This window comes from Apteryx mantelli, chromosome 6 (genome assembly GCF_036417845.1).
Source record: "Apteryx mantelli isolate bAptMan1 chromosome 6, bAptMan1.hap1, whole genome shotgun sequence".
Taxonomy (NCBI): Eukaryota; Metazoa; Chordata; class Aves; order Apterygiformes; family Apterygidae; genus Apteryx; species Apteryx mantelli.
Genome location: NC_089983.1, coordinates 18,816,489 through 18,832,877, shown reverse-complemented (window position 1 = coordinate 18,832,877; position 16,389 = coordinate 18,816,489). Strand labels below are relative to the sequence as shown.

The following is a 16,389-nucleotide window of genomic DNA, read 5'->3' as shown; positions in this document are numbered from 1 at the left end:
GTCCCAAGCTCTTGCCTGTGCGCAGTGCCCTATTTGGAACTGAGAATGTTAGGCTCCATAGTATTTATGAATTTACTTTGGGGATTTGGAGGCACTGTGTTTTGGTTTTCCTTAGATTTGCAGCTTACAGTGCCTTCGTTTAAAATCACTAAGAAATTAAGGTGATTTGTAGAATAAAATATTATTTTTCCATTGGTCACAGGCTCGGAAACTTCTTCGAGAACTTAAGCATCGAAAGCGTTGCAATGAGGCTGCCACAACAATTGCTGCTTATTGGCATGGTACCCAGGTAAGAGAATGGCAAAAAGTTCTGCATTTGATTGTTGATTGTTTCTACATAGGATGAAGAAGACCCTTCAGGATAAAGTTATGTGGGAATACTTTCAATTGCTTAAACTACTGAATTTTTATTTCTCTTTGCTGCTAACATGTTTCAGCTGGTACAGTCTGGGAAGCTGGGACACGCTTTCATGTTTGCTGTTTGTAGTGACTGGTTTCTTTCTTTCTTTCTTCCACCATCGGGAACTTGCAGTAACCTTTTCTTCCCTAAGCTTTTCTATATCCCATTTTCAAATGCATCACAGGCGCGAAGGGAACTGAGACGACTGAAGGAGGAGGCTAGAAATAAACATGCTATTGCTGTTATTTGGGCTTACTGGCTTGGATATAAGGTACTTCGTGCACATATCACATGCCTCCCTTCATTACCCAACAATATCAACATTTAATCAGTAGTAAATAGTGAGAATGAATGACTAATACAATGACGTAAAAATAATAGAGCATGATCATTGATTCCTTCCATTTCCATTCATGCAACACTTAATTTTCTGACAGCATTCTGTATGTCAGTTTTTTGTAGAGTAGGAAATTATTTGCATGGCAGTGAAATAGTGATTTGTACTAACAAGCCATTAGACTAGATTAATAATGGTTAGACTATAGTATTCTCAAATTAGGAAATGCATTTAACTACATGTAAATATGCAAGGCATGTTTTTTTTGTGGGGGCATGGGGGTTGTTTTTCGTTTTGGTTCTTTTTTCTGAACAAGTGCTTTCAGTGATGCTGTCGTAGAGATTCAATTGAGATTTTCATGAGGCTGGATATTCTGCACCCTGGACAGTCTTCATTTAGAAGTTCAAAACAATGCTATTAATTTTACCAAATCTTTAGTTTTAATCAGCTTAATTGATTCTCTGGTTGTGATTTAAACCATTAAGAAAATTTGCGTGACTGCAAGTAAAGTGCAGCTTTATGACCTGATCTTTTTAGCAGAAAATTATGTTAGCTTGCAGTTCTAACTTATGGCCCTAGAAAAATCCCAGGAATTCCAGCATCAGCTGTTTGTTTTCAGAAGCAAAGTCCCACTGAAAGATTCTTGCTAATCCCCAGCCTGCAGTTGGGGGTTATGTGAACGTTTGAAATGCTGTTCACTAGAGGCCAACATTTTATGGGTTTCAATTAATAAATTCTTGACTTAGTTGAAAAACATATTCAGTAAATCCATTAAGTTTTAAACACCATCCAATTATTATTTGGGTCAGAGGGGCGGGGGGTGTTCTTCTCAGAACACCTTGCAAACTAGATGAGGAGATGTGTTCAGATTACATCTGAAGTATAATGCTGAGTTTGACCTTTGCTATTTGGATACAAATCTATTAGATCTGTAATGAAATGGCAATCCTGGGAATCAAAAAATAAGCATGTAGAGAATTTCCCTCACACGAGACTTGCATCTTTTCTGTTCTAGCCTGATCTTTAGGTAGCTGTATAAGTTGATATGGACACTGTTCCCTTTCCATTTATTTTAATGCAGTAAATTGATAATTTATTTTTAACCAGAGTTCCTTTCACCAACCCCCCCCCCCCAAAAAAAAAAAAAATTGCCCAGTACTGCAGAGGTGATATTTATTTTCTTAGGATTATGACAGTCTTTAGAGTTAAAAAGGACAAGATCAGAAAGTAATGCAATAGTGTTAGTGCTGTATTAGAGCTCCTCACTTAAATATTTAATAGATTTGGATAGTTTTTTTTAGTAGTTATTTTTATCAGTTGGCTCACAGGAATTTCTTGAAAAAATGCCATATTTTCCTTAAATATTTTCCTTTCCTTATTCCTGAAAAGTACCTGATAAAAGATTAAACTTACTAATGGCATCATGTTTTATCTTTTCCCAGGAGAACATCTAAAACAAAAGTTTCTGAAAGTTACCTTCAGAGATCGCTTGCTTTAAAAAAAAAGTTACAGAGCTCAAGTACTCGCTTTCCTTCCTTTTCACACGGCAGGCAAATACTTGGCTAGGCACAGTCCCTGTTTTTAAAATGCTGTATAGTAGGAACTTTTGTTCCATACAAATGAGTGAAAACATATTCTCTGAGAGCCTAGATCTGATGTAAATTAACCTTTCTAGCTACACCAGAAATATGTGCAAAAAGTGTCATTGGCATAGATTGCATCTGCTGTTGCCTGAGTCTATTTGATATATAACTTGGCAACTGCAGATACATTGCTAGAGCTACTGTGACTGTCTGATCCTATACTACTGGAACTCTTTATTTTACTTGATTTTTTATCATCAAATAACTGAGTAACAAATGTATCGGTATAGTCTAAAATGTGAGATTCTGTTAAGTTGCCCATACATGCCTTTGTGTTTAGAATACTTTGCTTTCCTAAAATGAGAATTATTGATGAAAGGTAGGTAGGTGCCTATCTCTTTGCTTCTATGTGAGGAAGGCACTATGTTTGGGGGGTTTACGCCATCGTTCCATAGAGAAGAAGATAATTTACCAGGGTGGAGGGTTTTTTTTTAATGTACATAAAAATCAAAATTAAAAAAACCCCTCCAGAATAAAGTCCTCAGTGCAGTGCCAGTGATTCATCACTACATACACAATTTTAGAGTTGTTCCTGGTATGCCCAAGCACTTGTACATAGAAGAATTGACTAGATAGTAAGGTTTTAGTAAGTCTTGATTTTCGTACACATTGTTTTGATCATGTAATTGCAGAGAAAGTTCTCAGAAGCGAGTTGCACTTAGCATTGATTGCAAGGTGTGCATGGCAGATAAGATGCAAACATTGGTCGCAAATAATGGGGCTGGCAAAATTCTTGTCTTTACATGTCATTTAAGCAGCAGTGGAGGCTTTTATTGCCCTCGTGTGTGGCTTCACACCATTTTCACACTGACACATTGGGTTTTAAAGGTTCTTCCATCCTTCTGTATCTTAACTGTAAGTTGGCTGTTCTGTTTGGGAGAAGCCTTTTCCTGGTCATTGTGCTGTCTGCATCGGGCTGTCTCTTTTGTTCACTATCTAAACCTTTTAGGCTCGAAGGGAATTGAAACGCTTGAAGGAGGAGGCTAGGCGTAAGCATGCTGTTGCAGTCATTTGGGCTTACTGGCTTGGACTGAAGGTACTTTCTCAAACACTTCCTTCTGTCAACATGAACTCAATAAAGCGTCGCATCTTACTAACACTTAATAAACAAGCGGTTGGGTGGGATGACTAGTAAGCATGATTTGACACAAAATTACATTGCTTTGTTTTGTCATGGACTTTCCTGAAAAATTTGTAAGCTGAAAATGCCTCAATATACAGCAGTATTTAGGCATTTGATGTTTTTTGTCATTTCAGGAGTTTTAATTTTCAAGTGGGAGACAAATATCAGATCAGAGGGACTCTGTTATGGTTGTTGACTTAAAATTTGACCTACCTTGGCAAAGATCCTATCTGGAAAGATTACAAGCATGTATTTTCTTATTGTGACCTCTGCTTATTTGACTGGGAAGTAGGGGAGAGCTGTTTGACACTTATTGCTGCTCATGTTAGACCCCCTCACCCCAGGGTCTAGGGCATGGTCTAAAGCTAACAGTAACGTACTGTTGCTTTCATCAAGCCTTTTCAGGGCATGGCATTGCACGCAGTTACCTATGGCTTGTGGCAGCCGTGACTTCCTAGAAAAGTGGAGGGATGCAGTAGTGGCTCTTTTGGTTTCTTTCCCTTGCTTTCAAGGATTGGCTAGCAATAGAAAACACATTTGTAATCTGTAAAAATGTAGTCCTACTTGTCAATAGACTATAAAAATGGCATCGTGAGACATTTCAGGTTTGTGCCTGAATGATTTACATAATGCAGTTTTGCTCATTTTAGGTTTTCAACCATAATTTTACAAAAGCGGTCCTGAAGAACTGCCAAATTCTAGATCAGTTTGGTTTGGCTTGGGTGTCACTTCTGCTAATAGGGATGTTGTAGACTACAGATATATCAAAGGGAACAATTTACTTGATAATGCAGAGAAAAGTACAGCTCTTGTGTTCTCATATTTGTTCTAATGATAAAATGGAGTAAATATTTACAAAAGATATATAATTATATATACAATTATATGATCTATCTATCTATCTATCTATCTATAAATACATTATAATACTACATGGAAAACAGAGCAGATGATATGAAGGAGCCATTTTAAGAAGTCATTCTGCAGATCCGAATCACACGTTAGCTACTACTGCCAAAGTGGGTCTGTTTTCATGATTTTAAAGCAAGAATATGTCCCTCCTGAGAACTCAGAGACTGTTGTATATCAAACAGCAGCATTTGAATGAAAACTGATGAATCCAAAACCTTTAAGACCTGTTACTGCAGGAACATGTTTTTGCCTGTCTGTGCTGTGGCTTTTCAGTGTATTTTTTAATAGCCTAAGTGGCACTTTTCTCTCAACTGAAACACACACATTTTTCTGAATAAGAGCGTAGTCTCTAGCTCCATGGCAAGATTCTACCTGTATGTCATGGTTAGCATAGACAACTCTCAGTTGCCTGATTGACAAGATATTTTCACCCAGGGCATATGGAGGTGAAGATTTAAAATAAGTGGTCAAGATTAAACCATTAATTCTTTTTTTTTTTTTTTTTTGATTGTGTTGTAAGTAGGTTGTAATAGCATTAATGGTACCTTCCAGATTTAGGCTTTTCTGGAACAACTCGCATTTCTCAGTGCTTGCTTTCTGGCCTCCCTGAGTGCCAGTAGCCCTTTGTTCCCAGTCAATTTGCATACGTTGCAGCTCATGAAGAATAATAAGAAGCAACATCATTAAAGAGAGTTTGTGAGGACATGGGGAGATGTGGGATGACTGTGGCTGGAATAGGTTTGAGTGTGTAAATTTCCATCACAGAATAATAAATAAGGGATATACACTAATTAGCACTAAACCTTACAGATATTCAGTGTATAAGAAGTCAAATTTTTCTTGTGAAGCAATGGGGAAAAAATTATCTGCAGTATTTGCACAGAATGAAGAGGCTGAATGCTGCCAGTTTTGTTGATGCATCTTAATGTATAGTTAAAGCAAGCCTATGTATTTGTGGTTTTTATTCCAGAATGGTGACAGCTTCTTGTTTTCAAGATGTTGGCTTATGTTAGATGTATGACATTCAGTAGGGGGCGGAGGGTGTGCCAGGATAAGCCAAGTGAGCTTTTTGTTCCAAGCTGATGTGGATTTTTCTTCTATGGATTTCACTTTATTTTTTGGTTCCAATGAACTCAACAACACAAAGCAAGTTAGCTAAAACCACTGCATTTGCTCTAGGGTAAATTATGCAAAGCCACGATGTTTTTCCTGGTTTCTGCTCAAAATTTCTAACAGGTGTGTTCCAGGCTGTGTCAAAGTTTGTCAAAGATTGGTGGATGTTTCAGCTCAGTTGATGTGAGCTTGGGCATCTTGTAAAACTCCAAAACAGCTGGGCTTTGTCTCAGATTGGGCTTTCTGAGGGGAGGAATTTAGATACTGTGCTAAGTAGCACTGATAGAAATACCAAGGGCAGAAGAAATACTCTGAAAGCTGTCTGTACAAGAATGTATTAAAAAAAGTATTTTCACCTGTAAAGTTGATTCTCAGTAATCACTTTTATGATTTCTGGATAAGCTTTAGTAGCAAATATCAAGCTCACTGACATTAAACAACATGTGTGTTAATACTCTGCTCTTATCAAACACCAAAAACTTGTTTTCTTTTTGGAAGACAGCTTGTGCGAAAAGATTTTTTTCATCTATAAGTTTGCTCTGAAAAAAAATCCCTTTTTTATTACAGTTAACTCTGTGCATTAAGAATCTTAAAGGGAAAAAAATCAGAAACAATGCAGCAGTTAACTATGTAATTAGTGTATGAGTTCAGTGTCACTTCAGATGCAATAAAATACATATCGCTAATGATACCCCACTTTTTGCAGTCCAGCTTTATGCCAAGCATGGGAAAATAGTCTCAGAATGAAGTGAATTCAATAATATTTGAATATCTTGCCTTTTCAGAGGCAAGTATTTAAAATTATCTGTTTTGAATATGTAGCAACTGTACTCAGGTCATCTGAGGTAACTTCTTGACCTTTTGGTCCATGGTCTGGTTCATACATTTTAGGCGTACCCAGTTAGTATTCTTCTTTCAGGGAGCACTTTGCATGTTCACATACTTTTTTCGTATTTCTACTATAGAGCTTTATCAAACAAACAAACAAACAAACGTGAAAACAATCAATTCCTTCTATTCACTTTGAGGGTTTGTTTCATTTTTCAGGTCCGCAGAGAGTACAGGAAATTCTTCAGAGCCAATGCTGGAAGAAAAATTTATGAATTTACCCTTCAGAGAATTGTATGTATATATCCATACGATGTGTACATACATTATTTGTGTTTTAAAAATTTGTTTTCTAGCAAAAATAATAGCTGTATAAAGGCCCTATTAGTCTTTGTAAATAAATGTCCAAGTTAAGCAAATGGAAAATTGACAACTCTAAATGCTCTGATGTTGTAAAGAAGGAACAGTATCATGTTTTGATGGTATGGGAATGGCACTAACTAAGCATTTGTCAAACTCTTATTTTATCTGAATCTGCATTTCTCAATATACTTGGCTTTTTTAATTCATGTTCAGGTTTCCTGAAGCTGAGAGTTGTGGTTTGGTTACCATGCTTTTAATGACAGAGCATCTGCTTTTTATTGCTTATTTCAATAGCTCTGCTATTTGAAGATTAGTAAAACATCTTGCTTCAATTTTATCACAGATGCAAAAATACTTCTTGGAAATGAAGAATAAGATGCCCTCTTTATCACCAGTAGATAAGAACTGGCCAGCAAGACCTTACCTTTTCTTGGATTCAACTCACAAGGAACTAAAGAGGATTTTCCATTTGTGGAGGGTAGGGTACATTCTGGTCAAGTCTATCCAGAACTTGATCATGTGATTTTCAATAGCTTTGTTTTGTTCATGAAGAGTCTATTTTTAGGAAGTATTTCTCCCTGTTCTAGCCAGGACAATTTTATTTCTTTGGAAAAACTGTTTTTTTTAATCACTGTCTTTGGCCTTCAAGGGATATAACTATAGCGGCTGTTCCTTTCTGGGTCTAGGAAAGAGGAATGCTTCCTGCCATCAACTTTTAATTTAATATTAAGCCTGTATGCATGTTGCCCGTTAACTGGTGGCTTATAATGTTTGTGTCTATGGCATTAGGTCTTAGACCAATATTGGAAGTACTCAGTGGAATTTTTTACTTATAAACCACAGTTAACTGAAGTTTGTTTTGGATCACTGGATGGAGAGAACAGTGAGAATCTATATAAGTGCTGATGGGATGCTTTACTGATTTAGTGGGCTGCGTTTTCTGTGAATTGTCAAGGAACTTTTTTTTTTTTTTTTTTAATTTTGAACCTGCAAAATTCATTCTCTTAGCTATGTTTTGTTCTCTATGTCTGCTTACATAAAGTTCCACTACTGTGGATCTATATATTTCTGTGAACTTTTTTAGTAAGGTATTGCAGTGACTGGAATCAGATAAATTTAGATTATGACTAATACATGCTCAAATAAAATACGCTTAAATGAGATATTTTACGGATTGTTTGCAGTGTAATTCAGAAGTATCTAGAATGGGTGAAGAGGAAAACCGCTTCTGCCGTTTGTTGCTATGCTACAGTGGCATGTAGGATGGAGCTGAGTCACTTCAGAAGTATACTAAGAATGTGCATCTTGAGCAATAAGCAAATAGTAGTCTGGGGTGCTCCTGCTTCAAATCACATTTTGAAGGATAATTTATGGTTTGTTTAACATATCATGTTTTGTAGTGTAAAAAGTACAGAGACCAGTTCACAGATCAACAGAAGCTTATATATGAAGAAAAACTGGAAGCAAGTGAACTTTTCAAGGATAAAAAGGCTTTATATCCAGCCAGGTAATGACATCTTCTGGCATGCTGCTTTTAATGTACAATAAATTCAATACCTCTGCATAGGTTTAGGAAATGAAATATGATTTTGCATTTTATCTTGAGCTGAGCAGGAATAAGGCACTGTTTTTCTGGAACAGGGTTCAGTAGAGAGTGGAACAGGAATCAGGAACAGTTGATGAGGACAATTCCATGTGTAGACAAGCTCTGCTTGGATGTTTGCGTGTTTTGTTGTTTTTTCACTCCAAATTAGTAAAAAGTTGGAATACTTTCCCCACCCCTCACTGTTTTAGAAACATTTTCCTCTCTTTTTCTCTTATATTCTGTTTTCAGAGCTGATTAGCTACTATTATGTTTTTATTGGCCTATGGGTGAAGGAAATTGTTGTATAAAGTTTCTGATTAGTTAGTGTGATAATGATTCATAAGATGTAGCTAATTTTCCCACATGTAATACAATTATTTAAGAACACATAGGGACTTCTCTTGGTGCTGAAATACCAGTACCCTTCCTTTTCTCTCTCATCTGCCTGTGTGCCAGAGATGCAATTACCAAGGCAGTGCTATTCCACATAATATATTGGTTCCTTTTGGGCTCTGGTCTTGGCAAAGCTTTGCTTTTAGTACTTTGACTGTAATTTAATCAAAATGATTAGTTAAAGTGACTTCTAGACAAAATATATTCAGCAGCTATATTCACCGACTCTTAACTGATAGCGAAGCTGTTACTGTAAACCTGAGATGGATAAAGACAGGGTAAATTGCAAGTGCAAAAAGTCTTAATGAACTGGTACACATTTAACAAGCAACAGCAGATCTCAAAAGCAAGTTCTTGTCTGTTGCTCAATGAAATACTGTGAAAGAGCAGAGCTGTTGGTCTTACTGAAGATGCATTTCTTCTGTTTTCACAAACAGAGACTGCTCTTGGGTGATTTTAAATCAAAACTGATTGTGTATACAAGGATATATCTGTGTTTGATATCCATAGCAATTTGGCCCATTTAATTTGAAAACATCTCCAGAGCAGGAAAAAAAAATCCTATTATGGACTGGAGTGAGAAATTTCTCTTTGTTCACCAGTATTGTGCTATTAATGTATACAAGGTTTGGTGTCTAATACACATACTGTGTTGTACCCCAGCTCCTCCTCCTTCCTCCCTTTCCCTGGCATAATATGCTAGGGGATATACATGCATGGTACTTCATCGAATTCCCCAAGTTATTTTCAACTGACCTAGTATGTGTGCACAGCACAGATTAACGCTTACACGATTGCGCTGAATTAACGTCGGCACCAGCCTGACTCTGGGGTTGGGCTCAGGGAGCTGCAGTTCATAGGTCCTTAGTAGGATAAAGGACAATGTATTGCACAAACGAACACCATGTTAAGAGCTCTGTTTGCATTAAATCATGTGTTGCCCTAGTAGCTGTGTCATAAAATAGCGTGTTATTTTGCGTTGCTATGATGTAAAATGGGTAGAAATCAAGAATAGAGGTTTCTGGGTTGTTTAGAGTACTCTTTTGATAACCAGGAGGCAGCTAATGACTTTCCCTGGGAGACGGTGTAGCAAAGTTTAAGGAAGCTTCTGTCAGAACAGCATTATTGAAAATGAAATTTGGGGTTGCTTTTGGTTCCAGAGAGCTTGAACCACAATATGACCATTTCAGGAGGTTACTTCTGCTCTGAGATTCATATTTAACTGCTGTTCCTCCTCTGTTCTGTGACAGTGTTGGGCAGCCATTCCAAGGGGCTTATTTGGAAATCAGCAAGAACCCCAAGTACAAAAAACTTAAAGATGCTGTGGATGAGAAGATCATTATTGCTGAAGTTGTGAATAAAATCAATAGAGCTAATGGGAAGGTAATAAAATAGCATTTCTTTATCCAGAAGGGTGGATCATTTTTTGTTATAAATAAACTGAGATTTATTTTCTGTCATGTGATAGTCTGAAGGGTTTTTTTTTTTTAAATCTTTTTTAATGGTAAGCTCAGAAATGTTCTATTTATGTAAATTGGTGATTTAAAGCACCCATTTTAAATTTGGACAAAGAAGATTAAAATCTTATTTGGGTTTGTAGTTTTCAGTAACCTTTCCAAACAAAAATGGCTTCTCATCAACTGGTAACAGGCTATGTTGATTCACAACTAAATGTAGTCTTTGTACTAAACTTGGTTCTGCTGTTTGCCAATTGGAAAGTAAATATTTAGAAAATGTTGTTCTTGTTTAAGTATTTGGAAAACTTAACCTTTGTCTTTCAGACTCTTGATTATCACATCTTATTATGTTATAAAATTGTGAGTGAAATACTTCGTTAGCTGTGCCTGTCATCTTCTTATCGATACCATAAGCTTTTTGGAATGAAAAGACAGTTTTCTTTCATCATTTAAATAAAGCTGTTAAATATGCTAGGTACTTTTTTTTTTTTTTCCATCAAGCATAGGGCTTGCTTTGCATTTATTAAAACAGGAAGTATTATCCTCTCTTAGTCAATTTAATTGTCACCATATCCATCTAAATGTTAGAACTAGTAGATCTCAGCTTCTCAGGTGTAGATGTCATTTATGCATTGCAGGAGTGAAATTAAGTTGTCTTTTGTTGATGCCAAATTGATTTTTCAGTTTAGAAGGAACTAATTAAATGAAGACAGTATCTTCCCTGTACTTATATGGGCCTTAGCTGTCAAGATTTTTTTAGAAAAGGAATTATCTTCATGAGCTGTGGTCTGTGTACTTAAGACAGCCATGTTTTAACTACAATGGTTAATTTTTTTTTTTTACTTCTACAGGGAAAAAGATAAAAAAAACCTATTTAACTGAATTATCATGATATTTTATAATAGGTTTACACCTAACATAGGTTGTCCTATTTGAAACTTCAATTTGAAAAGTTTTTTAAAATGTATTTTTACTTGAAAAAATCTGATAGTCTCTTAAGAAGTCATTTCTTATGTGTTTAAAAGCTTGTGTATGTAGATTAAGTTCTCTTTTGAAATGTAGTTTTTATTATTTTCAAAAATGAATTTAAAAATAAATTCTTTAGAAATATATGTCATTTGAAAATATGGATATGTATTCTTGGAAAGAATAATTCTGATAGATGATGGGAGGAGAACATAGCATTGAACATACCTAAGCAGTTGTTGCGAAGCAGCACAGGTTAGGTGAGTAACAGTAGGTGGTCCTGCGGCGTAGTCCTGAATTGGCTGTCACTGAAAAGAAACGTTGGTTATCTTGGAGACTGGCAGAGCATGAGAAATGAGGGTCAGCCTGATTTGCAGACTTTCTGAGTTTCAGTTTCTGGATTTTGTAACTATAAACTAGTAATTAAAGAAACTGTTTATATGTCAGCATATATGCCCAAATGAGCTAAGCTTCTCAATCTATAATTAGACCCATAAGTAAATTTGACCTAATTTTCACTGATCTGCAGCTTTTACTGAACTGTAGATGTTCATGTTTACTAATGTGGGCTAAGCGTATTAACTGTATGATCTGTTCGTCCTCCCAGTGTCCTCAGGAAAGACCAGTTCTCTTTTTGTGTAGATAATGATTTGCATTTTTTATATTTGCAGGCTACCTCTAGAATTTTCTTACTAACAAAAAATAATGTTCTCCTTGCGGATCAAAAGTCTGGAAATATCAAGTCAGAAGTTCCACTGGGAGATGTTACTAAAGTGTCCATGAGCTCCCAAAATGATGGCTTCTTTGCAGTGCACCTCAAGGAGGTAGGTTACAACTTTATAATATATGTCTGTTCTACATGCAGCGATATAAAAATTGGTTATTAATTAGCTTGTAGCATTAAAGGAATGGGATTGGCCTGTAGATTTAGGGCACTATTATTGACCTTTGCCGTATCTCCAGAAACTTGTATTTAAAACTACTGAAGCCGAATGAGTACAGTTATTGCATCATGAACGATAACTTACTTGTGAAAATCAGGCTTCATTTTTTGCTGTGGCCTCTTCAGGATTAGAGTTTTCCATTAGTAAAATGGCCCTTTAATCTGTTTTTGCTACCTTGTGACTGTGTTTCCCTTTTTAGCTGCTTGTATAACTCTCCCTGACACACTGGCAGAGTATTTCTCTCTTCCTTATGGAATCCCAAGAAATCCATGTTTTGGCATAGCTCGTTTGGTTACTCAGTTCTAACGAACTTAGTTCAGTGCTTTATTTCTTCTCTGCACTGTCAGAATTGCTCTGTTAAAATCATTAAGCTGGCATTTGTTTTCTTGTTTAAATGGATTTGAAAAATGCCATATGTAGTGTCTTTTCATGTCCAACACCTTCATCCTAATGTTGGCGGTGCTAATTGGCTTCCATTCCTTTCTGAAATTACTGTGAGCTGCTGTGATGCAGCCAGCAGAGGGAGATGGACATAGCACAATTTTGGAGGACAACTGAAGGTGACCTCCTGTAGGGTCAGGAGGGGTTTGTAACCCTCTGAGCGGGTTGGAAGTTCACTAAAGAGTGCGTTGCATTTTGAGCCTCGACACTGCGCTGCATCCCTGTTTAATTTACGAGACAAAAGGCTGCTGTTGGATTGCGGCAGGAAGACTCCTTGTAAAACCTACTGCTTCACTGACACGTAATATTTTGCATATTTTAGGTTTTGGAAGTCCTAACTACTTTTCTTTCCATTTCAGGGTTCAGGAGCAGCTGGTAAAGGAGATTTCCTGTTCAGCAGTGATCACCTTATTGAAATGGCCACTAAACTCTACCGCACTACTCTCAGCCAAACCAAACAGAAGCTCAACATTGAGATTTCTGATGAGTATGTTCTTGTTTGTTCAGAAGCGCATTTCCTTCAATGTAGCATGCTAAAAAGTCAATCATCTGATGTCAGAGAAACAAAGTCTATTGTGCAGCTGATATTTCTTTTCTCTTTACAAAATAATTGTAAATAAGGGTCCAGTTTTCTGTGAGCGCTCATTTCTAGTGTTCATTTGGCTCTTACTTCCTTGAAAGTCATTAGAGAAAATGTCCTTTTCTTAAGGTAGTTTCAGATAGAGCTATGAGGCAGAAATGTTGCATTAGCAATTAAGAGATATTATATTTAAAAAAATCATTTTGTGTGTGACTAGAAGCTTCATATATTCCTATGAGATGTTTATTTTTTAGTCAAAGTGGACACCAGGTGCCAAGTTCCAGTGAAAACAAAAAAACACAAATGAAAAGCACCTTCCCCTACACATATGTAACAGTGGTGCTAATAATGTAGGTTTATAGAGATCTACCTTCTTTTTTGTGAAGGTGAAAAATATATTTTAAAATTCCTGATGATAGTGAAGAACCACTTTTTTTATATATATAAAAAGCTTTAATCTCAAATTAAAATTTCTTTCCATTTGGTTCTGTTTCATACCTTGGCCTTAAGTAAGAATCAGATTTTCTTCATTCCAGGTGTTTACAACCCTGGAATAAAAATGGTTCTCTTAGTGCGAGTTCATAAAGTCTGCTGAGTAAGAGTCCCTCACTCCCTTGGTTACTCATGGATTTTGTTGTGTGAAGTGCCCCTTGATTTCAATAGTGTTGATTTGGTGGAGTTATTCATTTTGAATAAAGAAGAAAAAGTTGGAACTTTTTAACAGTAGTGAAATAGAATTTCTCTAAGCAAAAATTGAACCCCCTGTCCCTCTGCACGGCACTGGTTGTATTCTCAGGTTCTGATTATAGTTACAGTTTGTGTCTGTTCAGATTTGAGGGTTTGCTTAAAGGCTAATTTTGCTTGAAAATGACATCTGTCGTTTTTTCTTTGTTCTGTTACCAGATGTGATTTAATTTACTTTTACTGAAGTGTGTGTGCTTTTAGCCTTTAAAAGAGTTGCAGCTGTCCCCAGTAAGTTTCTAGGTGAATGGTTGTTACAGTGGAATAAACTACTAGACTGAAATCTGTGTGTGCATTGCACTTGTCTGGACTGCCTGCCTGCGTTAGCTCTGGAAAACAGGCTGGTGTCCGGGAGTCGCGCACGCGCACGCACACAGTTAGGAGCGGAGGAGAAAATGTGGCCCTTACTTTGACTCCTGTGCGCCACTTTTTGACAAGGGAGCTCCCATAAGCAAAAATGCCGTTGATCAGGGGTATGTCTAGTCAGAGACATAGTGTTTAGCTTTACATGTGTTATATTGGAAGAGTGGCCCGGCATTAGGGCCCGCTGTGCTAGAGGGAGGCGTCGGAAAGGGCGTTTTGTCTGCCCGTGTTCATCCGTGCAGTTCTAGGCAAAGATTGCAGGCTTCAGAAAGGTCTAGGACAAGGCAGTGCTGGTGACATAGCTGATGGCTCTAAGACCTATCTGCGTTTTCGGGATGCTTGCGTGGCAGGAAGCGCTGAAGAAGTTAATCTTTAAGTGCCTGGGCTGTTCAGCAGGAAAGCTGGACGGAGGGCAGCCCAGCGCGGCGCGGGCCACTTCCTCCCCTGAGCTCTGCCGTCAGCTTGATTTGTGGTTTCCGGCAGAAGAACAAATTCTTTGAAGTTTTTGGCCTCTGCTGGAGGACTTTTTAAGGATGCTAAAAGGGAAAATCTGCCTTTATTACAAAGGACTTTTTAGGTCAGCAAGTGCTGCACATCAGCCAAAGCGCAGCGCTGTCTTGTTTATTGCTCTGAGTCTTGCTCTGCAGGTCGGGGAGGTGACGTTCGAGGCTCCATTAGAAGAGCCTGTTGTGTTTTAAAACAGTTGTCCAAACTCAAAGAAATTTCTCCTCTAGTAGAAAATGGAGGGTCAAATCCAGATTTATTTATCTTTGGACTGTAGGAAACATCTCACTTGGAGATTGCTGGGGAGGAAATGAAGTTTCCTAATTGCTGGGTAAAGGGCTGCAAAGGCTAACTAAGGATTAGAAATATGAGAACTGTTAAAATACCAGATAAGCTAAAGAAATGTAATCTAGAAGAAAAGTGCTCCCGATGTTGTTATAGAAGCATTTAGTTTCATTCCATGAAAACAAAAAGGTCCCTTTGAAGACGGTGAAGCAGTAGGAAAGAGTCTGTCCTGGGTTTCTGGTACATTGGCATTTCTGTTTTAAATTGCCTCCTTTGGAAAAGAGTAGCAAATAACTGCTGAAAAAGGTGCAGAGTTACAGGCCAAAGGCATCGTGGCTTTCGTGAGGGAGACTCGGGCCACACTGCAGCCTGTGGCTTTTTATTTCCAAGCTCCTGTTATTAATACTGACCTGAAGATGGTATCTGGCTCTTCTGGAGTGATGCTCAGGACCAAGATGATGTCCGTCACGAGACCAGCGGGCTCCTGCTGCTGTGCCATTTAAAGGAATGGGGAAAACCCCCAAAGCATTTTTCTTTAGGGGTGAGGCAGTGAATAGTCTTGGCCCAAATGGGGGTGCCCGTGGGGAGGACGGAGCTGCCCGGAGCAGAGCCAAGGCTGGGAGTGGGGCTGGCCCTGGCGCTGGCAAGGCTTCAGGTTTAGCTGTGCAGCACGTCTGCAGCGTGCCACGAGGAGGGCACTTTGCGCGCCTCCAATTCTCATCTGTAAAATGGAGATAAAATTTTTACTGAGGTATCTGGAGACACTTGGATAATACAGTAAGGGCCTAAGATAGCTCAGATTCACCATTCACCCCAGATTCTGCTGAGTTTTGAAATGCTGCTCAACTGGAGTAATTATCCCCCTCGACCGCATATTTGTGGTTTATTGGATGAACTGACACGTCTTTTTATGACTGTGGCTTCAGCTGCCCTCTGCTGAGGCAACTTTTTTTTTTTTAAGTCACAGGACTATTGGTCTTTGAGGGAATAGATAGATGCCTGGCACTTACTCAAGGTATTTGTTTTAGTTTATCCACCTTTAAAATGGGACAAGTGTTTACTTCCCATACAAAGAATGTGTTGTTAAGATGACTGATTTCTGTATGGTGTGTTAAGAATGTGAGTTTCCGCATGAACAAGTAATGGTACCAGTATCTGTTGCTTTGTTGCTTTCATATAGTATTTTATTTTCAGAAAAGCTATCTTGAATGTTATGCTTTTGCTACAAGATTGCAGAATGTAGTTTTCAAAGGTACCCAATTCATTGATGCCGGTAGATAATTGAAAATAGTGTATAAATAAATGACCAAAAATACTATGTTAATAATGTTTTCAAGTTCCTTTCTGATTTTATTACCGATGTTATAAACAATTTCCAGAGAAGTAGTATCAAATATCTTTTTGTAGTTAC

The 16,389-nt window shown here is 37.6% G+C and overlaps 1 protein-coding gene across 3 annotated transcripts in view; it reads left to right on the top strand.

Moving 5' to 3' along the window:
* The window catches only part of MYO1B (myosin IB), a 117,805-nt gene that overhangs the window by 98,357 nt on the left and 3,059 nt on the right, over window positions 1-16,389 (top strand). Inside the window, exons 22-30 of one of the 3 annotated variants that reach the window (XM_067298928.1) lie at window positions 203-289; window positions 585-671; window positions 3,330-3,416; window positions 6,576-6,650; window positions 7,063-7,197; window positions 8,120-8,226; window positions 9,948-10,080; window positions 11,792-11,944; window positions 12,865-12,992. In XM_067298928.1, the coding sequence (XP_067155029.1) occupies window positions 203-289; window positions 585-671; window positions 3,330-3,416; window positions 6,576-6,650; window positions 7,063-7,197; window positions 8,120-8,226; window positions 9,948-10,080; window positions 11,792-11,944; window positions 12,865-12,992 (992 nt within the window). The remainder of the gene's footprint in view (window positions 1-202; window positions 290-584; window positions 672-3,329; window positions 3,417-6,575; window positions 6,651-7,062; window positions 7,198-8,119; window positions 8,227-9,947; window positions 10,081-11,791; window positions 11,945-12,864; window positions 12,993-16,389) is intronic. The other 2 variants (XM_067298929.1, XM_067298931.1) reach the window with 2 other exon arrangements.